The 24094-nt window shown below is 50.8% G+C and overlaps 3 protein-coding genes across 8 annotated transcripts in view; 1 reads left to right on the top strand and 2 right to left on the bottom strand.

Moving 5' to 3' along the window:
- The window catches only part of MGAT4B (alpha-1,3-mannosyl-glycoprotein 4-beta-N-acetylglucosaminyltransferase B), a 51900-nt gene extending 44828 nt beyond the window's left edge, over positions 1-7072 (bottom strand). The window contains exon 1 of one of the 2 annotated variants that reach the window (XM_055813219.1): positions 6835-7072. In XM_055813219.1, the coding sequence (XP_055669194.1) occupies positions 6835-6931 (97 nt within the window). In that variant the 5' untranslated portion in view covers positions 6932-7072. The remainder of the gene's footprint in view (positions 1-6834) is intronic. The other variant, XM_055813220.1, reaches the window with a different exon arrangement.
- Positions 7073-13911: 6839 nt separating this feature from the next.
- SQSTM1 (sequestosome 1) lies at positions 13912-18659 on the top strand. 3 transcript variants are annotated; one of them, XM_013303523.3, is made up of 8 exons: positions 13913-14155; positions 14466-14561; positions 15393-15622; positions 15727-15883; positions 16367-16453; positions 16982-17223; positions 17483-17690; positions 18345-18659. In XM_013303523.3, exons 1-8 carry the CDS (start codon positions 13978-13980, stop codon positions 18500-18502), a joined length of 1356 nt encoding a protein of 451 aa, XP_013158977.2. In that variant the 5' UTR covers positions 13913-13977; the 3' UTR covers positions 18503-18659. The 3 variants fall into 3 exon arrangements, with proteins under 3 accessions (XP_005242771.2, XP_013158977.2, XP_005242770.2); XM_005242713.4 differs by having other exon boundaries at positions 13914-14155; positions 16364-16453; XM_005242714.4 differs by lacking the exon at positions 16367-16453 and having other exon boundaries at positions 13912-14155.
- A 401-nt stretch (positions 18660-19060) lies between these two features.
- Positions 19061-23973, bottom strand: MRNIP (MRN complex interacting protein). Of its 3 annotated transcripts, none has more exons than XM_055813229.1 (7): positions 23392-23973; positions 23261-23320; positions 22908-23005; positions 21658-21727; positions 21234-21367; positions 20291-20393; positions 19061-19810 (listed from the first exon to the last, which is right to left on the bottom strand). In XM_055813229.1, exons 1-7 carry the CDS (start codon positions 23470-23472, stop codon positions 19241-19243), a joined length of 1116 nt encoding a protein of 371 aa, XP_055669204.1. In that variant the 5' UTR covers positions 23473-23973; the 3' UTR covers positions 19061-19240. The 3 variants fall into 3 exon arrangements, with proteins under 3 accessions (XP_055669204.1, XP_055669205.1, XP_055669206.1); XM_055813230.1 differs by having other exon boundaries at positions 23401-23973; XM_055813231.1 differs by lacking the exon at positions 23261-23320.
- Positions 23974-24094: the final 121 nt, after the last annotated feature.

Here is a 24094-nt window from a genome sequence, read left to right as displayed (position 1 = left end):
GGGGCAGGCAGGAGAGAAGGAGCTACGGAGCCGTCTCTGTGCATCAGAGGCATGTCCATGCTAATGCACGGAACCTGGAGACTTGAATGTGACTTGACACCGGGAGAAAAACAGACGGAGAAGCAGACAGTGCTACAATTAATGCAGAAAGAGATGATTTAAAACAGGAATCTGCCCTTCCTAATTTTCTTGCTTTGCAAGAGAAGCCTGATGTGAGCTCAAAAACAAACTCAAGAAGGGCATCGCTGGATAAACAGCCCCCTACACTTCAACTGAAATAAAAAAGGCAGAAAAAATGCATTTCTTCCCATCAAAGACAACAATCCTCTCCCTGAATCAGGAAGCTGTTAAGCAACGCTTGGTCAGCACTCCCCGAAAAGCCTCTCCTCCTAACAGCCTTAACCTGCCAGCCCCCGCCAAAGCCCTCTGTTTATTTTAATAGTTTCCATAATTCTTTAATTTGACCAGTGACTTCTGTCACCACAGCAGCCCTCTTCACCCACCAAGCCCCACAGATCCCTTGGGCTTTGTCTCGTGAAAGAAAGTGTCACCGTTAGAATTGGCACGATAACGATAGAGAAAACCTTCACGTGACACATAAAGCTTCGTCTCTGAATACTGAGATGGGCGGCTGCCCCAGGACGGATATTTGTTCGTGTTTCTTTATACCGTGAACTGAGAAATTGGTGCTTTGGTGCCTGGTTTGGGTTTTGTGACCAGGGAGAACCACGGCTAACCCCAGCGCACCCGCAGCAGCCTGCCAGCATTGCCCAATCTATTGCTAAAGCCATTTCTCCATCACTTAGCAGACTTCAAAGCTTTCTAGAGATGACTGGCAGCTTCACTTAAACTAGCCAGCTATAGATGTGTTTTACATTAAACACTAAGTGAATAATCAATGAACATTCAGGATATAAGCACAAATCAATGACTTGTTTTAGATGAATCAAAGGAATCACAAACGAGAAAGGGTTTTGTTCTGTAACAGAAGTAAACCAAGAGATGTACTTGATGTGACTGGGGATGTGCGTATTAACCTCTGCCTGCTCCTCTCCTACACACCAACACAGACCCTGCTGTCACAGAAGGACGGCTGTGTCCTCCAGACCCCAGTGACAAGAAATGTCACTGTCCCCAGAGAGCAGATGGGAACTGAGGTACAAAACCAACTGATTGACTTTCCCAAGACTGAGAGGGATATGGATAGCAAGGACCCAAATCCAAGTCTCCTGTGCTAGGGAACACTGTCCTGATTAGGAGAAAGCCCTCTTCCACTTCCAGCAACTTCAACCCCATCACGCAACCTCAGCTCTGATTGCTGGAGCAGCAATGGGACACGTGCACGTGCAGTGCAGGTCAAGAGCCTCGTTTAAAGACCTAATAAAAACTGGAAAGAAATAAAACCAGAAATACAGGTGACTCCAGGCAATTAAGGATTTGATAAATGATTATCAACAGATTGCACGGTGTCCCTCGCTCTTAAGATGAATTTGGTCAAATCATACATGGGATAATTTTGCAAACGCTGCTGCATTCCAGCCACCAGTCCCACACAACATCTGCTGAGCACCACAAAGGCTCTCAGAAATGCTCCCGCACACCTTTTTGTTCACCATGCCTTTTAATAACAGATTTCAAACCTCTACAGCTCCTCAACCAGGTCCCCACTGCACCTCCTCAGCCATCAGAAGCTTATGCTGGGTCTGCTGTTGGCATCTCTCCTCCTGGTAAATGCTTCCAAGGGTTGTAGTGAAATGACCCCAGCGCAGACCCAGGCTGTCACTCGCACTCATCTGGCTGTAGCCAGTGCCCAAGACCTCAAAGAAACTACAAACACTGAAGTCAAGCTGATGCAGGCAACAGAAATGGAAAAGCAGCAGGAACCATATGCCACAAGATAAGGTTCGTATTTCGCAGTATCACAAGCTTTGACTCCGCTGCTCCTGGAGCGGATTAGCGTCCACGGCTTTTATGCATTATATAAGGAGACTTTGTAAACACACCCCAAGGACCAGCCCTCCGGGTCGAAGTCTGCTTCCCACAAAGGGCACTCCGAGCAAGAGAAGCATCCTGCCACGTGCAGCACTGAACAAGCAGTATTCCTTTATGGAGATGCTGCCTGAGCCTGCCCTGCCACAGCGGGCACTGGAGCAACACTGCAGCTGGTGCCCCACGCTCCCCAGCACCCCAACATCCCGCTCCCCAGCACCCCAACATCCCACTTGCAAGCCACAGGAGAGACCCCATGCTCAGACCTGCACCGAGATACCCACCTGGGGTGCCAGGGGAAAGGCCTTCAAGGAGCTGCACACATCTATCCCGAAGGGCTTTCACAACGCCCACGGCAAGGACAGCTCCCACGGGGTGAGCATCCAAAATACCGCACAATCAGAACTCATTTCAGGGGTGCAAAGCTGCTGTGTAAAGCACAACCCCACTTCGCAGGTAAACAGGTACAGAGGTGCCTACCAGCTGTGGCTTTATAGCGGAAACCTGGAGCTGGCTGATACTGAGCACCTATAAATCTTCGAGGGTGGAAAAGCCTGCACAGGCAGTGTGGGCACAGAGCCCACCCTGAGCTACAGAGCCATACCCTGGAGGTCCAACCCCAACCTCAAAATGCAGCATTTCCAAGGGGCAGCATACTGGGAGTCTCCTAAAAGGGTCACCCAAGGTTTAGCATTTCCTATTCAGTAAAAAAAAAAACAAACACCCCACACTTAAAGACCAAATATCCTGCAGCATTTATGGCCCTGGAGCAGGCTGCAAGGGGCAAAAAGAAGGGCTGGAAAGACGGTAGATGGCTGGTTGGTCAGTCAAAATGAGAACAGACACTATGGATGAGAACTGAACAGTTTTCATCACTGGAAAGAAAAAAACACACAAAATTTGATTGCAGCTAGGTTAAAATGTTTGCCTTCACCCCATCTGCAGCTTTGACTTATCTAGTCAGGCAAGCTGCCTGGTGCTACTGAGCCCTCCGTAAGACCCCCCCTTGTAATCCCCACGTCGGTCACGCTAATGCCCGCGCTTGCCCAAGCCTTCCCGGAGGCTTGATCCTCCAGCTGCAGGTCGCCTTCCACAGCGAAACCTTTCGTGTCCACCCCATGACAGCAGGTTACAGAGGAGCTTCTTCCAAGGCAGCTGCTTTTGAAAGTTAAACCCTACTTAAACCTAAACTCAGCACACAGGCGGTCCAGCTCCAAACCACCCCGTGACGTTGGACATCGGCCGCCGGTGACTGGTGGTGCTATTTGAGGCTGCGCTTCTCTCCCCGCTCCAGCAGACTATTTCAAACCTCATTTATAATTGGAAAGAGGCAGCATCTGTTTTTGCAGACCACGAGGGCAAAAATTTACTAATAAGCACAGCACAGCAAAACACGGTTAGGGGGTAAACAAACCCTGCGCTGGTCACAGAAAAGCAGCTCTGGAGCTGGTTTGACCTGGTTTATTTTCTTTCAACTCATTGTTTTATCCTCCCAACACAGAGCGGCAAGACAAGCAGGCTCTGTGATGCTGTATGTGTGAGTTTTTCGTATTGTTTTATTTCCCATCGGAGGCAATGCAGACACCTTGCCGGCCTTCCCCAGAGTGCCACAACAAGAGCAGCTCAGGATCACCGGGAATTACCTCTGGTCACTCACGGGGGGCGGCCGGTGTTAGAGAGGACTGGTAAACACAAAGTCTTTGAAAAATAAGGGGATGGGGATAAGGAAGAGGCAAGAAATTATCAAATAATCAGCTTAATGTCAGCTGAAGTGCTTAGAAGACAAGGAGAACTTCAGCAAGAGCTAACCTCTGTTTATCAAGAACAATCTATCATGAATTTCTGTGACAGTGTGCCACGACTTGCAGGAAGGGGAGAAGAAACAAAGATTTTGGAGGGACCTCTGATAGTCTCCATGCATGTGCCCGTAACACAGCTAGGGACACAGAGGCTGGACTGAGCCACCCAAAGGTGGGCTCACAACTGGTGGGAAGACTACTGGTGAGCTGGTCGTTGCCGCTCTTTGAGCACAGACTGGGAGGACCTTACTGAAGCGGGTTCCAGGGGAGCCCATCCCAGATCTGATACCGTTTGGTGTTTTCATCCATGACTTGGCTGACAGCAAAAAAAACAAGCCAACTGCCTTTGAAGTCTACACCAAGCTGAGAGGGACTGCAAGCATGCAGGAGGACAAGATCAGAATTCAAAATGATCCTGATACTTTAGAAGAAGCAGTCTGGGGTAAAAAAAAAAAAAAAAAAAAAGGACACAGTTCAACAAGGACAAGCGTGAGGTAATGCCATTTGGTAAGAATAATCAACCAAGCAAATACGAGATAAGGAAAGAGAAGCAGGAAAAGTTCTGGAGAAGAATGGCTGAAGGGTGGATGAGATAAAGAAAATGAAACACCAGTCATCTGCGGCAAAAGTAAAAAGCAAACACACTGGGATGTATAAATAGGATCATTGTGTGTAGGAGACCTGAAGTCATCCCTTATTCTTCTGAGCAAAAACAAGGCAGCGACTTCAGCCCTGTAACACGGGTTAAGCACCACTCTTCATGAAGGATGATGGAATGATTGAAGGAACCAGCCTGGTTTAATCTGTATTAGCAGGGCCTAAGAGGAAACACGGTAGCAGCTTCCAAATATCTAACAGGCTCCTGCAAAGAAGGAAGAAACTTTTCTGCCTGTGCCCAATAAATGGAAAAGAGCAGCAATCATGAAACCAAACTGAAGGAAAAAACCTCTTCTGTTCAGATCATAAGAAAAATCTAATAGCAGGGCCACTAAATGTCAAACAGATCGTTTGGGGAGCTTTGGCATCTCTGTCACCAGAGGTTTTTAAGAATGAATACAGTAAACATCTGTCAGGAAGGCACTGGTTATCACCAGTCCCGTGTAGGGGCAGGAGATGGACTGAATGACCTCTCAAGGTCTTCTCCAGCTCTGTATTGAATAACAGCCCGGTACATAAATGACCATAATAGCCGGAAACCTGGTGTGCTGACACAGCCTGCCCCGCGTTATTTGTGACCTGTTGTAGCGCTCTGTTTTGCAAGAGATGTGCTGCTGTCAGAGGGAAACGCATATCCCAGGGAGGGTCCTACCAAGAAGGACAGGGACAGTGGCACCCAAAGTGGTTGTTTTGGCACTTGAATGAGCAATGGGGAAAAGCTACCTGTTAAAAAATAGAAGTGAGTTAAAGGCCGACTAAGGCCAACACAGTCCAGACAGCACAGACTACCTAGCGGGGCTGGCCACCCTGCTTCAGAAACCAGGAGCGACTGCCTGGAGCCTGTGCAGCACCGCACGCTGGTTTCGCTTCGTTGACGTGAGGGAGCTACGAGCAAGACGACTGCTCAGCGGTAGCCACAAGGGCTCCTCTGCCCCTACACAACTTACCACGGTCTAGCATTTCTGGCTGAAAGCGCATACACCACCACCCAGTTATGCAAACATTTCGTCCAGTTAAAAATCTCACCAGCAGAAGCAAACCGATCCCCTGGCAGCACCCCTGCATTGCAAGTGCCCATCACCCAAACCTCTGCGGGAGGCAGCTGTGGTGGGATTTAAATCGTGTTAGCAGCACGACAGGAGAGCCCTGCTGGTGATGAACAAGGCAGAGGGGTCCAAGCAGCTGCCTGTCAGGTGCCCACAGCTGCCAGGAAAAGGTGGCACATCCCAGGGGCTCCTGCCCTGCTGCTGGGGAAGGGGCTGAGCTGAATGGGTACCTACATGGGCTCGTGTCATCCTGCCCACTGGAGTCAAAAAGCCTTCCCCCAGTGCTGCCCTGCCCCCATGCCAGCCTGGCACCACGCGCAAGCTGCACCTTGTGAGTGTGCACGGTGTGCCACGGGATTGCAAAGCCATCAGGTCACGTCTTACACTTGGCAAAAGCTGCTTCTCACCTGTAGTGGGGAGAGATGCTTATCTGGTGAGGGGGAAGAGAGGGTCAAGGGCTGGACGGCCAGACCGCCCGCCTTTAATGACCTCCGAAATTGCAAGAACTGGAAGAGCGGAGTGACCAGCACGAGCACGCCAGCCTGCACACCCATACACGAGGCAAATACACAATTCAGAAGCAACTACCAGAATCGTACCCCAGGCCAGTGTAAATCCGGCGCGCTGCTTTAGCGAGCAACAGGATGGGGAAACGCAACTGGTACACTGTCAGGAAAAAACAGCCCCGAGCATCCCTGCGATGCCGCCGCAGGATTCCCCCGCAGCCTCGACGGGACGGGGCCCCGTGCCCCTGCCCCAGAGCCGCCCGCTCCGTGCCACACCAGCACCAGTACGGGACCCGTCCCGCACCCGTCGAAGTGCTGGGCTCAGCACCCAGCCGCAGCAGCCGTGTGGGGTGCGGGGAGGGCAGAGCTGCTCCCATTCACCCCCAGTGCGCCCAGGGACCCCCAGCATCTGAGGGCTCCCCGGGTTTTGGCACCACCACCTCCCCGCGAGGGTTCAGCCCGCCGGGTCCCCCGCGCCCGCGAGGGTTTTTGCCATAAACGCGGGGGCTTAAGGGAAGCGAAGCCCAGCACGCCCCGACCCGCAGCCCCCGGCCCTCCCTGGGCCCCCCAGGCCGCGCCGCGCCCCGGGGAGGGGCGGGGACCCCCAGGCCGGGCACCGCCTGCCCCGCGCACGCCCGCCCCGGGGAGCCCACGGTCCCGGTCCCGCGGGGACCGGGGGTCACCAGCGGCACACGGTCCCCCGCCGGCGCCAGCGGGATGCTACCGGGCAGCATCCCCCGGGGTCGCGCAGGACCCCGCCGTGTCCGGACCCTAGCGGAGCGCCCCCCCCGCCCCACCTGCCGCCCCGGCGGCGGGGTCGCGGCCGAGCCCCCCTACCTTTGTGCCCGCCGAAGGCGCCGTACCAGGAGAGCGAGAGCAGGGCGCACAGGCAGCCGAGCAGCAGCGTGAGCGCCGTGCCGCTGCGGAGCCTCATCGCCTCCTCGCCGGCGGGGGCGGCCGCATGTCCCGGGCGCGGCGCGGCCTCGGCGGCCCCGGGGCCCCGGCGAGCGCGGAGCGGAGCGGAGCGGGGCGCACCGCCCGCATGCAGCGCCCGCGCCGGGCCGGGCCGCGCCGGGGCGGGCGGGCGGGGCGGGGCGGGGCGGGGGCGGGGCCAATGGGCGGGGCGGCGGCGGGCGACGGGCGCCCCCGTGCGGAGAGCGCGGGGCCAAGCGGGCAGCGGCCGGGGGGGCGGGGGGGGGGAGGGTATGTGCGCGCACCTGTGTGTGTGTGTGTGTGTGTGTGTGTGTGTGTGTGTGTGTCTGTGTGTATATCTGTGTGTGTGTGTGTATCTGTGTGTCAGGGTGTGTACATGAGCGCTCACTCATGGGTTACATATATAAATGTACATATCCAAATACTTGGCTTATCCCCATAGATGTAGACATGGATACTTGTGCACATACATATGTCCATACAAAAATACATACATCACTGTGGGTGCCTGCACGGGTCTGTGCACGTGTGTATGTGTGCACACACGCCTGGCTCTGTGTGTGTGTGTGTGTGGGTGGCATATCTCTGTGTGTGTGTGTGCCCGTGTGTGCCCATATATGTGGGGGGGGTGGTGTCCATACACCTCCGTGTGCGTACACACCTGGGCCCCTACATCCATATGTATATATGCACGGGGGGGGCGCGTCTCTGTGCATGGGGGCACATACGGAGTGTGTGCGTGGACCCCCACGTCCGCACCGCTGTGCCCGGGCAGTGGTGTGGAAATGACCCTCGACGCCTGGGCTGTGCGCGGGTGCCTATGGACGGGGCACGTGCTCAGCCCCTGTGCACGGGGGTCCCGGTGCCCTCAGAGGGGGGCTGTGCACAGCCGCGGTGTGGGGCTGTGGGGTGGCGTCGGGGGCAGCAGTCCCCGCAGCCCTGCCAGGCGTGCGCACTGCCATTTCCACAGAAGCGTTCCATCTTGGTTAAGGAAACAGCATCTAATGTTTATGGAGAGAAAATCGATGCCAGATGAATATTGCAAGTGGAAGCCGCCGTCTGGAAGGACATCATTGCTCTTCCAAAGGACCTGGCATTCAGGGGTTATGGCCTCAAGCTGCTTGCCGGGATGAATGACAGAAGTGATCAGATTTTTAAATTATTTTCCTTGTGTTTTCTTCTCTTAATGGGTCCAGCTTTATTTCATTATAGACCGGGAGGAGCTGTACAGCGAGGGCTGGCTCGAAGCACGGCGTTTACACGCCTCCAACGCCTGAACTTGTTCCTGCGGTTGGTCGTGAGGTCAGGCAGGAGTTGGCAGCTCCTGTGCCCCCTGTGTGGGTACATAAATCCTCCGGAAAAAGTTGTTGTCTTCCATTCCCTGGAGCTCTTTTAGTGCTTAATATTTTTATTATTTATTATATAATATATTTTTATTATTTATAAACACATACTGTTTGTTAATACTATTAATATAAATATTTATCAGATGTATAAATATTGTAGGACTGGCTTCCAGTGATCATAGTCTGTTGTTCAGAAGGTTTGGGTCCCTTGGAGAGCGAGGTAGAGCGACGCACATGCCGTGCCGGGGCAGGAGCAGTGACCCAGGCGCGTGGCCATGCTCCCCCACAGCCTGGATGGCAGGCAGCCGGCAGGGATGCGCTGGGAGCCCAGCACGTCTCCTCCTGGCAGCATTCCAGCTGGCACAGGAATCCTTCTGAAATGGGGAAATCTGGCAAATTTTCCTGCTGGAGCGGCGAGAAGGGAGTGCAGCACCCAGGAGGGGTGGGCGCAGGGGCTGCCTTGGGGTGCTCTGGGCGACATACGTGCCTCGTTGACCGCCGTGCACGTGTGTGAGGGAAAGCACGGGTTGCCCATTTCTGCAGGAGATGGTCTCACCTACCTGCATCCTTAGGCTTTTCTCTTGTTTATGAAACAAACCTTATTTTTCAGTCTTGAAATGGCCTCTCCCAGCGATTAGGAAATCTGGGAAGGGAATCGGCAGAGGGAGCCAGTTGGACGTTGGATGGCATGGACAGTGTCTGCCTGGCTGCCAGAGGCCAGCAAGGAGCTGCAGGACCCCAGCACAGACCATTGCTCCCGCTGGGCACGTCCCTGTGTAGGGAATTGCACCGAACATCACTCTTGGGACTATTGAAAATAACCGAGGGAGGCTGGATCTGTGCTTCCTCACCGGGATTTTGCAAGGCATTGCCCAAGCAACAGTCACCTGCCGTGAGCCAGCAGCGGCCCCGTGTCTCGGGGCTGCCGAGCCCTGGAGCACTCGGCCGGCTTCACGGAGAGCGGCCACGTCCCAGGCTCAGACCCCCAGCCCAGCACACCCACCCCTGCCTCACTCCTCGGCCGCAGGCAAAGCCGCAACCACATCACCAGTGGCATTTCCACCATTAGAGCGAAGCAAACAATCCCAGAAGCTCCATCCCACCCAGCCTGCTGGCTTTCTCGCCTTAAACCTATGGATTAAACCCAGGAGCCCACAGAGGGTTCACAGGAATTACTGGCAAGTAAGAGCTGCTTGTGGGGAAGGCGTGTGAAATCCTGCGGCCGTTAAAGAGTTGGAGAAATAACATGACACGTTTTAGTGCACTGGCTGTTGGCTCTTTACTTTCAGATGTGCAAAACACTCCCACTGCTCGGGATATGTGGTGTGTCTGCAGCAGAAGAGAACAGAATAACATTAATAATTTCTCCAAGACAATTAATTAGACTCACTCCCAAGGATAAAGCTTAATCTGATTTCTGCTGTTACACTTTGTCTTCATAAAAGTCTGCAGAATTGAGTGAGCTTTATACCACTCACATGACAAAAACCTTGGGCTCTCCTGGAAAAAAATGAGGGGCTAAGTAAAACTGCCAGCACTTGCAGTTTTTCTATCAGACTTGCAAAGTTCCCTTTTACTCTTGAAGTCCTTCCCTCTTATCCCAGTTTTGGCTTTTATTCTGTTTTTAATAAGCAAGTTTTCAGCCTTGGTCCTTCTGCAGAGCAAAGTTTAAAATAGTTTAAAGTTTAAAAGTGTAAAGTTTAAAATACGCAGAGACTTGAAACCCCAGCAGCAAATAAACAGAGGGAAGATGTTTTTTTTAAGGTGATCCCATGATCTTTGAACAATTGATGTTGGCAACGTGGTAGAAGTGAGGGCCTTCTGCAGAAAGCACTCCGATAGCAATCCATAGGTCCCGAGGGCATTAGAGAAATTAGAAAGAGAAAACATTTATTAGGTCTAGATATAAAAAATAATCCAGATTTATAGCTGATTTTATCTAGCACTCTAAAGAGCTTGGCTCTGGAGTTTGGCCCACCCATGAGCGGGGCCAGGCTCGGTCCTTCCCAGGCTGCTTTAAGCAAAGAGCACTTGCTGTTCTTCTCATAAAACAATGTAATTTCATTTTCTATGTGTTTTATAGGCTGCTGTGTTCAAACATCACCAGGGCTTGTTTCACTGCAGTACAAATGTTTCCAAATTCTCCTTAGCCACCAGAGATGAAGATCAATCACAACAGGGTGCTTACCTTCCATGTGTTGACATGATGCTTTAATTCAGGGCAAAAGCTACAAGTCAGGTTCTCAAAGCAAAGCTCACCCCAAGCAATTTGTGTAGGCTGCAAAAAGTGCCTTCCCACCTTGGAACACAAAACCCTTATGTATTTGCACAACACCGATTAGCGTGCTTGTGCTTTGTGCCTCCCCTCCACCCGTTTTCCCTATCTGTTCCTCTGTCTCAATGAAAAAAATGACCCACGGTTTTCTGCCCTTAAAAGTTTTACGTTGCACCAATGAGAAATGGTGCTGAGCCTATGTAAACACCTGACGTGGCAGAGGTAACCTTCAGAAAGACTCAACCTCAGCAATGAGACAGCAAAAAAAAAAATAAAACCACCCCACTGCTCAGCTTTCCCTGCTGCCTGTGCTGTTGAGGAAGGAGGGTTTCTGCTTTGGAGACAGCGAACAGTGTTTTCGCTGGGCTGGCGGAGGAAGGAAGCTGGGGACCAGGCTGAGTCACCAGCGTCTGACCTGATGTGTCTGGAGCATCCCGCACCTCTCCAGAAGCCTCTGGAAGGTGTGCATGTCACTGCAGCAGTGTGTGGACCGTGGCACCCAGTCCAGCCCAGTGAGGACCTGCTGCTGCTGCTCTGTGCCGTCCCTCCATCACCGTACACTGTCCCACCAGGGCCGGGGGCCAAGCCCTCCCCTCCTCACCGGCATTGACGGGGCAGTGATGGGGGCCTCAGGCTGGAGTGGTGACTTGGGAAACAATGCCCTCTGGAAAATCATCAGCCTCTGCTGTCATTTGCAAGCAAAGACTGGACACCCCCCTGCCTTCATCCTGCCAGGACTTCACTGCCAACAGAAGTTTAGGCATAAGGAGTGTTTCTGGTGATCGTGCCCTCGGAGCAAGAATCTCACCAAATATTTTTAAACACTTCCGAGCAGAAAGTGGGTGTAGAGAGAAATCAGAGCACCGCAGGGATGCTAATTGCTCCTTTTTGAGCCTTTCCTCTATAACTTTGAAATTTTAAACTCAAACAGCTTTTTTCCCATCCCCGTTGCTGTTTCTTCACTACATCCATCTGCAAAGCTGGCTGCTCAGCAGCTAGGGCTGACAAACCACTTTTTGGGCAGGGGTTGCTATGATCCTATGGGATTCCTAAGGAACCATAAGAAAACATCCACACAGCCAGTGCGTCATGCTGAGAATGCCAAAACCCAGATCCTCCAGCAAACGGAGTGAAAAACATCTCAAGTTAATATGTGTGGGAATCCAGCACAGCTTCTCACATGGCCTCTCCAGGGGGCCGAGGAGCGTCCGGCGGCGCATCCCAGGGCTCAGGGCTATAGGAATCATGGCAGAGTGAGGTCTGGGGTCTGTGCCAGGGAAGGGCTCACTGGGAGGAAATCCCCGGCCTCGAGGAAGAGGAGGAGACAACAACTCACTGAGTCACCCCAGTCCTGTGACCGGTGAGGTAAGCTAACAGCAGGCTGGTGAAAGCCTTGTTTTCCTCATGTTTTGTAAAAGTGCGTGATGTCATGACCAGAAAGCTGAGCATGATTCAGCATGCTCCACCAGGAGAAGAGAAATTCCCTCTGGCTTTGGCCCCTTCTGTATTTGCCAACTGGATTAAAGGTCACATGGAAGAAAACTTAAGATTTCTGTTTTCAGTTCGGTGCGTCACCTGATAATTATAAATGCGTCAATTAATCTGGAGACACAACTGGCTTGAAAAGACCCAGCACCTTGAGGACAGACAACACACTGTGCCTCAAAAACCTGGGCAGTGATGGAAAGGGGAATCAGGGATTGGTCCTGTCTGGGATGGCAGCAACTCGGCACCTAAGGAATGAACATGCTGGGACTGGGTCCCAAAATACAAACCTCTCGCTCTGTAAATGAGACCAAAAGTGGCTATTGGTGTCCTCAGGAATAGGCCATGAGGTGGACATGCTGGAGGTGCTGCTTGGCAAAGCAGATTCAGCGTTGGCAGAGTGTCCTGTACCGCCTGCCCTGCTACCGCTGGTCCCTTTTCTGATTCTATGGAGAAAAAAAAAATAAAAAATTATGTCAAGTCAGCAACTTTCACCAACATTTTCAGAACTAAGGATATACATAGCAAAGAGGCAAAAGGGAAGGTGAGTGCAATATGCCTTTGGTGTGGGACCAAAGTTTTCAATATCTTGTGCTGTAAAAGCCGGTGAATCATTCCCTGTGCAGCATCATTCATGCTTAAACCTGAGTCTGCTTATGTTTAAACTTTAAGTCAGCACTTCACAGTGGAATATTTGCCATGTCATACCTAGAAATCGAAATTCCTAGAAAACTTCTGAAGTTAAAAAGGGCAACCCTTTCCATTGTAAATACTATTTTCCAGAAAAGTGTGGTGATTTCAAAATTGCCACACATATGCCAAAAGTGTATCTATACAGAAGGCTGAGTGTTAAACATACATACTTTAGGTCAAGAAATAAACTGCCCCCCATTGTGGAAATTAAAAATCACCCTTCTCTTGATTGCAGAAGATGATAAATCATGACAGTTTCTCCTAAGTTTTTATTATCTTAAACGAAGAAATATGTCACTGAGAGTCAGAGTGGTCAGGCCCTTGGGTGAGAGGAAATTAACACCAATGAGGAACGTAATAATCATTGATCCATCTTTATTTAATTAGGTTTGGACAGCACAGATGGTGTGTTCTGCCAGCTGGACTCTCCTGTGGCCAGATTAAGATGCCTGTCAACTGTATTTTATCTACAAAAAAATACTGCTGCCAACCGACTTGGAAAGCCCCCAGAACATCCTCCTTAATGTCAGTTGTGTTTATTTTTGTGTGTATCTTTATTTTTAGCCCCCCCCTTCCAAAACACTGGGTTCAGGGAAGAGCATTAGCTGAAGAGTTACTTATTCCAGCCACGCTGAGCATGCAAACCCCTGTGACGGGTACTGCCAGCCTGCTTGGCCATGCTGGCCCCAACGCAGAAGATGTGGGTGACGAGCAGGACTGGGGTGGCCAAGCGCCCCATTAGCACATGCCCCAGCTAATGCTGGTGGCTACTGCCAGCAGTGACGGGGACCCGCTCAGCCCGGGGCTACCCCGTGGGTCTCGGAGGCCACGTGGCCACCCGGAGGGTAGTGATGCTGTGCCCACTGCCCGCTGCCCGGGCACGTCCGGTGCTTCTGCGCTCAGCAAGGCCCTGCGCCCCCAAACTGCCGCACGGCCGCGCAGGGCTGAGCACACGCGGGCACGTCCCAAGTGTTCGCGCGTTCCTTCGGCTGCGGGAAGCGCCCGCCTCAGCACTCACCCCGCTGCGCTGCACGCAACGCACCGAACGCGGCCCGCGGCGCGCCCAGAGGGGGCGGAGCCTCTGCCACGGGGGCGTGGCCTGGTGCGCGGAGGGCGGTGGTAGGGGCACGGCCTGTCCCCCCGGGGGCGTGGCGAGCGCCGTGCCCCGCCCCCCGCGGCGCTATAAGGCGGCGGCGTAGCCCCGTGTGCCGCTCGGCCCCCGCCGGCAATTCCTGCTGCGCCACAGGCATGGCGGCGCTGACGGTGAAAGCCTACCTGCTGGGCAAGGAGGAGGCGGCCCGCGAGATCCGCCGCTTCTCCCTGCCGCCGCCCGCCCGCTACCAGGCCATCCACGACCGCGTCGCCGAGCTCTTCCAGGGGCTGCTGCGGGCCGGGCCGCCGCCCGCTTTCCGCATGCACTACAAGGGTGAGCAGCGGGACGGGGGGGTGTCCCCTGCGCACCGGGCCGGCCACGCACCGGCAGCGGGTCCGGACCTGAGATCGGCCTCCCTGGGGGTGGGAGGGCCTCGGGGCGCGGGGTATCCCCGCAGCCCCCCGCGGGATCGGCCTCCCTGGGGGTGGGAGGGCCTCGGGGCGCGGGGTATCCCCGCAGCCCCCCGCGGGATCGGCCTCCCTGGGGGTGGGAGGGCCTCGGGGCGCGGGGTATCCCCGCAGCCCCCCCACAGGCTCCCCCCCTACTCTGCCAGGCACCTAATCCTGCACTTGGCCCTTTCTAGATGAAGACGGCGACCTGATCGCGTTTTCCACCGACGAGGAGCTGGAGATGGCGATGCCTTACGTGCAGGATGGCGTCTTTCGTGTTTACATCAAAGGTAACCCGTGCAGCTCCGGAGGGCGGCTGCAGGTCTCTGGCTTCACGCTGCTGGCTGGCAGCGCTCCGAAAATGGGAGCAGCAAGGTCCAGCTCTTGTCCTTGTCCTCGAGGGCCTGGCATAACCTGTAACATTCTGGGGGGAGGTGAAATAAAGGGCAGGGTAATACGCCAGAATATGAATCCGCCCTGCTGAGGTGGGGTAAACAGATCACAAGTTTCCTCCTAGCTCTGTCAGCTCAGCTGGCCCAGTGCGAGCCACTGTTGTCATCCTGGCTCCCTGGAAACGCTGGCCTGGCACGAGTGTCTTTAATAGTCACAATGCATTAGGAAGCCTTAATTCCGGCTTATTCAGTGCATAGTTGCTACCTCGTCCATTCTGTTCACGTAAATACCTGCAAAGCTTTATCTGCAGCCCATCTAATGAGTCACACCAGCCAGCGGCTGTTGTCCCTGTTCTCATGTGTTATGTCTCCTGGCATTTCTTCCTAACTGCCTCTCCAGAAACATTTTGTTCCTGCAGTGCTTAGGAAGGTAGGATAAGAAGCCAAAGGGGGTAGCGCAGCACTAATCTAAAATAAACGTGCTGGGGGAGTGTTACAGATCAGGCATGCTCAGTTTGAGGAGCAGGTATCTTTGCAAAACCCCTTTGCACTTGGTTTAAGTTCTCTTACATGCCCCTGGCTTGCATTTGGCAGCCAGTGTAAAAATAAACTGACCTAGTAAGTCAATACTGCTCTGACAAGGGCTGTTTGTGCTTCCTCCTGTGCCTGATTTCCAGCCTTTAAATAGTAACCTCATTCTTGATGCAAAGTTTCCTTTCCTTAATACAGAGAAGAAGGAGTGCCGGCGGGAACATCGTGCGCAATGCAGCCAGGAGCCTTCCCGTGAGATGGTGCACCCCAATGTGATCTGTGATGGCTGTGACGGACCGGTGGTGGGTGCCAGGTTCAAGTGCACTGTCTGTCCAAACTATGACTTGTGCAGCACCTGTGAGGGTAAAGGTATCCACAAGGAGCACAACATGGTGATGTTTCAGAGTCCATTGCTAAATCCTTTTGAGGTGAGCAAAATCCATGGAGGGGAACTAACAAATGGGGTATTCCTCAAATTTAAGTCATGAGTTTGTTACTGTGTGAAGAGTCACATGAATGTTATCCTTTACAGTGGCTTCCCCGAGGACGCTGGCTCCGTAAAATGCGGCATGGTGTTCCACCTTTCCCATGGATGCACTGCTGGGGATATCCTGGCCCGGCAGGTCCATGCCAAAACTCTGAACAAGCCCAAGCCAGTGCTGCAGCCTCCAGTACACCTGCTGCAGAAGGTAAGAGGAGATGCCCTAGTAAACAAAGTGGTGGTGGAGCCAGGCTAGCTAAGGATCTGCAGCATAGGGTAGAATCTGGGTGGAAAAAGTCAACATAGGAATGAATCTAACTTGCTTGAAATAATTAGCAGCTTTCAGCACAGAGTGGGATTATTTTAAGGCATGCTTGGGCCCATGCAGTCAATGAGGATGCAGAGAGAAAGTATCTGGAACCAAACCAAGCTGAGCTGTTAGGTCAAGCATGGCACTACTCTACTCCAGATCTGCCTTTCAGCATGGCTAATGAGCCTTAACAATGCTAATGCCACTGGTTTTCTGTTCCAGGGGTAGCTCAGAGTTAGTTTTTGTCTCTGTACTGCCTTTGTTGTGCAGTGTATCTGAGTGACAGGAAACGAGCACCAGGATCTCCTTGGGGATACACTCTGTAGGTGCTCCTTCCTTCTGAGCTTCCATGTGTGCTAACAGAAATTGTTTTTCTAGAAGCTTCTACTAACAGCCACCCTCAGGACCCCAATGTCACCTTCTTAAAGAATGTTGGGGAGAGTGTTGCAGCTTTTCTGAGCCCCCTGGGTAAGTGACTTAGTTTGTTATCCCAATCCCTGAGACTGGCTTAAAGATCCTTCTAACAGGAGCAGCAATCGGCTGTTGTGACCGATACTGGAACTACCTCATGCCGCTAAGCCTTGAAGGCTTAATTTATTCCTGGTACTAATAATGCTGAGGCTTAGAACAGCCACTTGGTACCTTTTCAGAGCCCTGCTTTGGGAGGAAATGAGGAAAGATTTCATTAACATGTCACCACTGCAACACTAACTTTAAGTTGGTAGTGACTTAGGATTTTGCCTGGCTTATATGGACATGGGTAACTTCTGCCCTGACCCTCTAAAAGTATGTCTCGTCAGCCTAGAGGAAGAGGACTATTTGGTGCTTAACTATTCTTTGTTTAAAGAATGCTTTGCTTTTTAATTCCTGCGTGTTACCTGGCAAACTGTAGGATTACAGAAATCTTACAATGTTCAGACAAGCATTGATTCATGCTCATTGAGGACTGTGCTTTGGAAATTTCTAAGACTTCCTCCATCTCAAATGCCATTCTAGGTATTGAAGTTGATATTGATGTGGAACATGGAGGACAGAGAAGCAAAGTGACTCCTGCTTCTCCCAGTCAGGAGAACAATGCTGAGTTAAGCAGTGGTACTTTTGACCGGAATGTTCAGACCAAACCAGATTGGAATAACACTGATTCTGCTACAGAAGTAAATACTGTTGCAGAGCAGATGCAAGACATGGTGATAGATCCTGTGCCTACACAAATGGAAGATGGCAGCTTCCAGTCCCAGGTACAAAAATTATGATGCTAATTTAATGATGCTTGCTGAGGCATTACTAAAAAGGAAAGTAATAAAATTTAGTACATACTGTGGGACTGAGTATTAAGATCTCAGCAGATTGTCATACACAGTATGTTTGCTTTACATGTTTGCAGCAAAGGTATGGGACTTCTTGTGGGTGTAACCCTGTATTAAAGGCAGATAGTAGGAGCATGCATCCTGCCTGGAAAGCACTGCAGCACCTGGACCTTTTTTCTTTCCATTTCAGGAACACAGTGAGTCTAGCAGCTCATCAGGGGGTGATGAGGACTGGACCCACTTATCTTCCAAAGAAGTGGATCCTTCCACAGGTGAATTACAGTCTTTGCAGATGCCAGAGACGGAGGGTCCCAGCTCCTTGGATGTATCTCAGGATCCTCCCCAGCCAGGACCTACAGGACTGCGAGAAGCTGCACTCTACCCACATCTCCCACCAGGTATGAGAATGTGTCCAGGTTTTGTAGCTGAGAGTGATTTTTCACTGCAGAGCTGCCAATGTGGCTGACATAAGTAGTCCTGCTTTTAGAAATGGTAGAAACCAAGGTCACATAAGTTACAGCTAAACTTGTCTGTGACTTTGGTAGCAGGTATGGCAGCTCTTGCACCCTGTTAGAGGCAGCCAGGTGGTTCTCTTGAATGTAGGCAGCTAAGTTTTAACAAGACTTCAGACATTAGACTAATATCCCATTTGAGCAGCATGAAAAAAGGTGGTATACTAAATCATGTCCTTGCTGCATACTCTTGAGGAGAGCCTCTTGTAATGCAGGATGCGAACTAACACATCCTGTGGCTTTAAGATGGCATTTTTGTGGTGGGAGCCAGTAACACTATACAAGGCCACTTAACTAAGATAAACAGCAGAGTCCTACAGCAAGGCCAGCAAGTCTGACTCAGCAGTTTTCTTAGCTGGTTATGTCTCTTTTATCTCGGACATCTGCCCTCCTGACAGACAAAGGAGAGTGTGTCTTCCAGCATTCAATCAGCTATGCTAGATTTACTAGAAGTGGTGCCAGCCTACCTACTGTGTGGTATTACAGCCTTGGCTGGTTTGCCAATTACATGAAATATTTAAACTGTTCTTCTCTTAACAGAGGCAGACCCTCGCCTCATTGAATCTCTGTCCCAGATGCTGTCTATGGGCTTCTCTGATGAGGGGGGATGGCTCACTCGACTCCTGCAGACAAAGAACTGTGACATAGGGGCAGCACTAGATGCCATCCAGTATTCCAAGCAGCCACCTCACGTGTAGTAGTCTGTGTAACAAAAAGCACTTTCCTTCTAACTGAAAGCAGACAATACAGTACAACTCACTCAGCGGTTCATCTTTCTTCCTGCTAAGGGTTTGTGTCTCATGTTTCTAAGTGCTTGTAGAACAGAGGAAAAATAAATACTACTTCATGTGCTGAGCGTGTGTGGGTGTTAAAGTATCACAGCTGTATTACCTGGTTTAATGTAGCCTAGTTAAAAGACTAGAGGGACTAGGCTAAGAGTCTGTGATTTTTACCAAGTGCTCCCTGTGCAAGGAGGCAGTCTAGGACTGCAGGCCTGCCTTTTAGCACATACTGTGCTATACCCTTAGGGCTACAGTTCTGAGGAGAAATGAAATGCTTTGCTGGCTCTGAAGCCTGTTCTAGAAGAAAGGATTGCTATGGGAGATTGAAACAAAGCATAGTAGAGGGGGCTGTAGTTTCTAATGGGGAGGTAACCACAGAATTGTATTGGCCAGGAATCCTATCTGATAAGGTTGCTAAACAAAACTGCATAACCCTCATGCTTGCCCACTGCAGCAGTCTCTTCCACTCTCAAACACAGCCATAAAACAAACAGCTTTAATAGTACAGTTCTGTAAGGCTTCAAATAAAGCTAACTTGAGTTCAAAGTTATGCCTCAGTACTCAATATACCAAATACAGTGACAGACAAGCAAGCAACACCAGAGAGGCCTGAACTCAGAGATCATCATCAAACTCCTCCCCTGTGCAGAAGAGTCATTCAGAAGAAATATTGCTAGGCCTTGGCCCAGCATTACAGTTAGTAAGGGTGTTTGCCTTCGCCTTGCTCATGCTATCCAAGCAGCACCCTCCTGCAGTGGTTACACCACCAGATCCTGCCCCTATCAAATAGCTTTGAGGTGCTTTCAACAACACATCCTCCTTAATTGAGCAACTGGCACTGGGGACCATGGTGCCAGGCAATTCTGAGGCAAGCTGCCCAGTACCAACAACACACTCTGCAAATTCAAAACCTGTACCTTGACATCGAGTTCTTCCAGCCTGTTCTGAGCACTTACTGGGCATACCAGCAGCCGCTGCACTGGTGCTGCGTAGTCCCAACCTTCCACTGCCCTCCTGTGGTGACAAGGTGACCCTGGCAGCATTTCCACTACAGTTGTCAGAACATGTGAGAAATTTTTCCCACTTTGAGGGCTTGTTACAAGCAGCTGGGGTTTGTGTATTCTCCTCAGGCACTACAGACTTGCAGACAACAGGAACCATCCTGTCTCCAGAAACGGCATCTCCATGATCTGGATCTGGCACTGCCACTAAACATTTCTTGCGCTGAAAGAAGAAAGAGAGATTGGTTATAAATCCAGCACACACAGCCAAGAAGCAGGCAAAAAAGGAGCACTCGGGTCCTTCAGATGCACCCAAATTCTCACCAGGCCTCCAAGGCAGAGCTGAGGCTCGTGCTGGGTGGGCCTGCGAAGACTCAGGCCAACCTCACCACCACTGCAGATAATCACAGTAACCTTAACGACTGCAGCAGGTGCCACTGCTCAGTAAGGCAAGGCAGCATAGATTGCAGCTGTGCTGATAGAGGAATCCGGCTCAACCAGTCTGTCTACACAAGGTGGCATTGTCTTTGACTAAAGCCTTTCAGAGACAAAACTCCTGACACAATTTTCTTCTCCTCCCCAGGCATTCAAATAGAAGAGCAGAGAAAGACTCATAAAAATTCAAAATTATGATGACACAAAAGAGCAGTGTTCCCTTGACCTTTGTTTTACTGGTAGGAAGCATTTTCTACAATTGAAATACCTCAGCAGTTTTAACTTTTTTGGCTTGGTAGGCAAGATGGAAAACTCCATTTTCTTCTACATACTCTGCAACATCACTGGAGAGGAAGCTCTTCTGGTGTTTCCTGGTCAAGAAAACCATTCACAAAGAGGACAGATGAGCTCCACTGTGGATTTTTTTCACAAATCACCAGAAGTGTTCATAAAATGCATGGCTCTAGCAATAAGAGGAGTTTTAGTCCCTAATACCAAATCCCTGCTCAGCTATTTATTTTTTTAAAAGAGAGAGAAAAAAGAAATATGTAAATATCTGTAGTGAAAAACAAGAAAGAATTTAGAATTTGAAAACAGAGAATGTTAGTTAATCCTTACAGTTAACAAAACATGGCCTTGGCAGAAGGAATAGACACCATAAATATGTCAAGCTGGGACACAAGAAGATAAGCTCAAGGAGGACCAAATGGTTAATGAGACCAAACAGAAAATTACTGGAACTGTGCGTGCACTATCCTAATTAGCATACTAAAAATCCACACTCGAGCAAAGAAAGCCCCCTCCTCACAGAACATGGGCGGTGAAAACCAAGAATGCTGTATCTTTAAAAGGAGCCAAGCCTCGTAAGAACCAATGAGAATTAACTGACTAAATGTAATTATGAACAGTTTTTTGATGTGTATAAAACAGTTTACTATGTGTTAAGAGGTGTGCTAGCTGTGTGGGTTTACCACCTAGCACCCATCTCTGTGCAGACATGCAATGAACAAATACCTCGGCTCTGTGTGTGGTTCTGCTCTTGCACAACCAGGCAAAGAACCCAGATGTGGGGTAACAAACTCAGGTCTACCCTGCAACCTGTACTTTGTTCAGCTATCAGAAGTGAGCCACCTCCCACACCTCCAAACCAAATGTCACCACCTGGGGGCAAGAATTACCAAAAAAAATCTCAACCAAAAAAACTTTCGTACCTTTGTTCCTCCACTGTGTTCTTCCGGGAACAGAACTGTTGCCTTTCTCTATCTGCCTCCTCCTCCCCATCTTCCTGATCTTCACTGTTCTTGTCCAGATATTTACTCCAGCGACTGACCTGTGCCCTTCCCTCCTACAACACAGGAGAATTACTGAAAACAGCAAAATACAGGGCTCTCATTTTTGGAATTGTTAAGCATGTGCTGAATGCCTCAAATCACAAGTTTAGGCCATGTTCCCAGGCTCAGTATCCTGGTGGAGCAGAGAGTTTCTGTATACATCTCATTCTCTCTTTGCTGCAGCTGCTCTGATTATATACACTAGTTCAGCTGTCTGAACCCAGATAAAGGGATCGCTGATTTTGCTTGGATTCACCTAGGTCAGTATGGGTTGGTATTTACCTCAGCTTTGTAGGTATCTTACCTGCTGGACTGAACTGCCTTCATGTTCTGCTGCTATATTTTTGCTGTCATTTACAGATTCTTCTATGCACCTAGAATAGAGGTTTAAATTAATGTTTCTAGAATACAATTCTGCTGATTTGTGATCTTCAAATCACCTAGTCACAGGACAAGGGACTGGACAGAAAGCATGGATAGGAACACTGGATAGCAGGCATGTCAGAAAAACAAAGGTTCTGTAGAAAAGCAGAGGTCAAATGAAAGATTTGCAAGATATATTGCCCAAATACTTGAAAAAAAAATCTAGTTAGAGGGTAGCCTTCCTTCTTTCTATACAAATAGAGTAGCAAGTTTGATCTAAAGCTGCTAATCATGCAAGACAAATTCTAATTGATCATAACAAGGGATATAACAGCATGTCTTTGGGGCAGCAGCTTAAACCCACTAAGTATATCCCGAACAACTGAAGGAAAAGGGAAGTTATTCCACCACGTTTTGAGAACAGAAATAGTAACCCTTTTTGACGAAGTGAACGACAGTGGCTGTTCTTCACAAAGCTTAACCCTGAAGTACTACACAACTATGTTATCTAACTAGATATGTTGACCAGATAGATGACTGATTTCTGAAAACAACCTTGAGTAAAAAGGAAGCTGGACTAGTTCAAGACCAGTTCAAGACCAGGCGATTTGTAAACAGATTCAAGAAGGAAATAAACAGGAAAGCGCTACTCAGATTTTCCAGCAGGAATTACATCCAAGTGTTTGCACTAAACAAGTCTTTTTATCAATAGCAGCAGTGATTACTCAACAGATTCAACAGTCTGAAACCCCCAAGTGCCAAAAGTTAAGTAGCAACAGCTTAGAGTGGAGGATGTTTTCTCTCCAAGGATGTACCTCTGCACCGCTTGTCAGTCCGTAAGATGGACATCACAGTCAGCTCATCAAACAGCAAATAAGAAAGACCATTAAAAAAAAGCACAACCAAAACAAAACCCAAACCCTTTTGCCTATCTTTTAACGGGTAAAGGCCTGACCAACCCCCACTATTGATAACTAAACTTACCGGAAAAAATTCCTTGTCAAAAGAAACGTGTCAAGACACTAAACCCAACAAAGAGCTTGTTCCTAAGAGGTGACCACAAAACTGGCATGTGTCATGGCTTTACAGGACAGAACACCCTCCGTGAGCTCAAATTAGGCAACAGGCTGAAGATGCACATCAACTGCAGCACATCAAAAGAAACAAGCAGATAAAGATTAAACACTCTACCGAGATGTCCACCTGACTGCTTCCTCCGCCTCTCCCTGCAGCAAGTTTAATTTCTGGACATGGTGCCTACAGTCCAGGCCAGATCCTTGGCCGTAAATCTGCAAAAAATTAATTAAAAAAAAGCTTCGGGAGCAGCCAGAAGGAAACGGCGCAAGGTGAGGCTCCCCCAGGTAACAGCGACACACGGCTGAGAGCGGGTGGTGTGCTGGGCAGGGCTCCCCAGTGCCACCCCACAGGGCTCCCCGCCACCGCGCTGGGCTCCCCAGTGCCACCCCACAGGGCTCCCCAGCACCGCTCTGGGCTCCCCAGTGCCACCGCGCTGGGCTCCCCACAGGCCCGGCCCGGCCTCTCACCTTCTGCACCGCCTGCCGCTGGCCGCACACGCTGCAGCTCCACTTCCCGCTCCGCTTGGCCTAGGAGGGCGCAGAGGGGGTCAGTGGCAGCCCGCCCCCCGCTCCCGCCCCCCGCCCCGGCCCGCACCCACCTGCTGCACCTGGAAGAGACGGCAGGAGCAGCACCGCAGCACCCAGAACTGCGGCGCCATCCCGCCGCCCGCCCTCGCCATGGCAACGCGCGCTTCCGGCCACGTGACCGTCGCGACCAGCGAGTCGCCCGCTCTGCCCCCCAGTCCGCCCAGCGCCCCCTGGCGGCACAGCCTCCCCACAGCCGCCGCCGCTCCTTCTGTAAAGCCGGACAGCCGCCGCGGTCCTCCCACCGGCGGGATCACCGCAGCACCAAGGGGTGCGAGGGGAGCTGGGGGGCGTGGGGGGGCTGCAAAGGTAACCCCCTGCCGCGGGGCAGCGTGTGTGCACCCGCCTGAAGCGGCATCGGCCTCTGCCACACTGAAAGTAAATACAGAGAAGAATAATTAAAAAAAAAATAAAAAAAAAGGAGAGAAAAAACCCTGAAAAAAGATGGAAAAAAGAAAAATAAGAAGGAAGAAAAAACAGTAAGAAAGAAAAGGAAAAAGAAAAGGAGGAAGGGAAAAGAAAAGGAGGAAGGGAAAAGAAAAGGAGGAAGGGAAAAGAAAAGGAGGAAGGGAAAAGAAAAGGAGGAAGGGAAAAGAAAAGGAGGAAGGGAAAAGGAGGAAGGGAAAAGAGAAAGATCAGACTCCAGCCACACCAAGTGTGCTCTTTGAGATCACCTCCACGGACAAAGAACAAGCAATATACCATGAGCCCAGAGAA

Source organism: Falco peregrinus, chromosome 8, assembly GCF_023634155.1.
Source record: "Falco peregrinus isolate bFalPer1 chromosome 8, bFalPer1.pri, whole genome shotgun sequence".
Classification (NCBI taxonomy): Eukaryota; Metazoa; Chordata; class Aves; order Falconiformes; family Falconidae; genus Falco; species Falco peregrinus.
This window is presented reverse-complemented; position numbering and strand designations above follow the sequence as displayed.

Excerpts from the sequence above, each read along its gene's own strand:
- SQSTM1 (XM_005242713.4), top strand. The coding sequence starts at position 13,978 with ATGGCGGCGCTGACGGTGAAAGCCTACCTGCTGGGCAAGGAGGAGGCG. Across the intron at positions 14,156-14,465 it reads TTTCCGCATGCACTACAAGG|ATGAAGACGGCGACCTGATC; the intron begins GTGAGCAGCGGG and ends GGCCCTTTCTAG. Across the intron at positions 14,562-15,392 it reads CTTTCGTGTTTACATCAAAG|AGAAGAAGGAGTGCCGGCGG; the intron begins GTAACCCGTGCA and ends TCCTTAATACAG.
- MRNIP (XM_055813229.1), bottom strand. The coding sequence starts at position 23,472 with ATGGCGAGGGCGGGCGGCGGGATGGCGCCGCAGTTCTGGGTGCTGCGG. Across the intron at positions 23,321-23,391 it reads GTCTCTTCCAGGTGCAGCAG|GCCAAGCGGAGCGGGAAGTG; the intron begins GTGGGTGCGGGC and ends GCGCCCTCCTAG. Across the intron at positions 23,006-23,260 it reads AGCGGCAGGCGGTGCAGAAG|ATTTACGGCCAAGGATCTGG; the intron begins GTGAGAGGCCGG and ends AATTTTTTGCAG.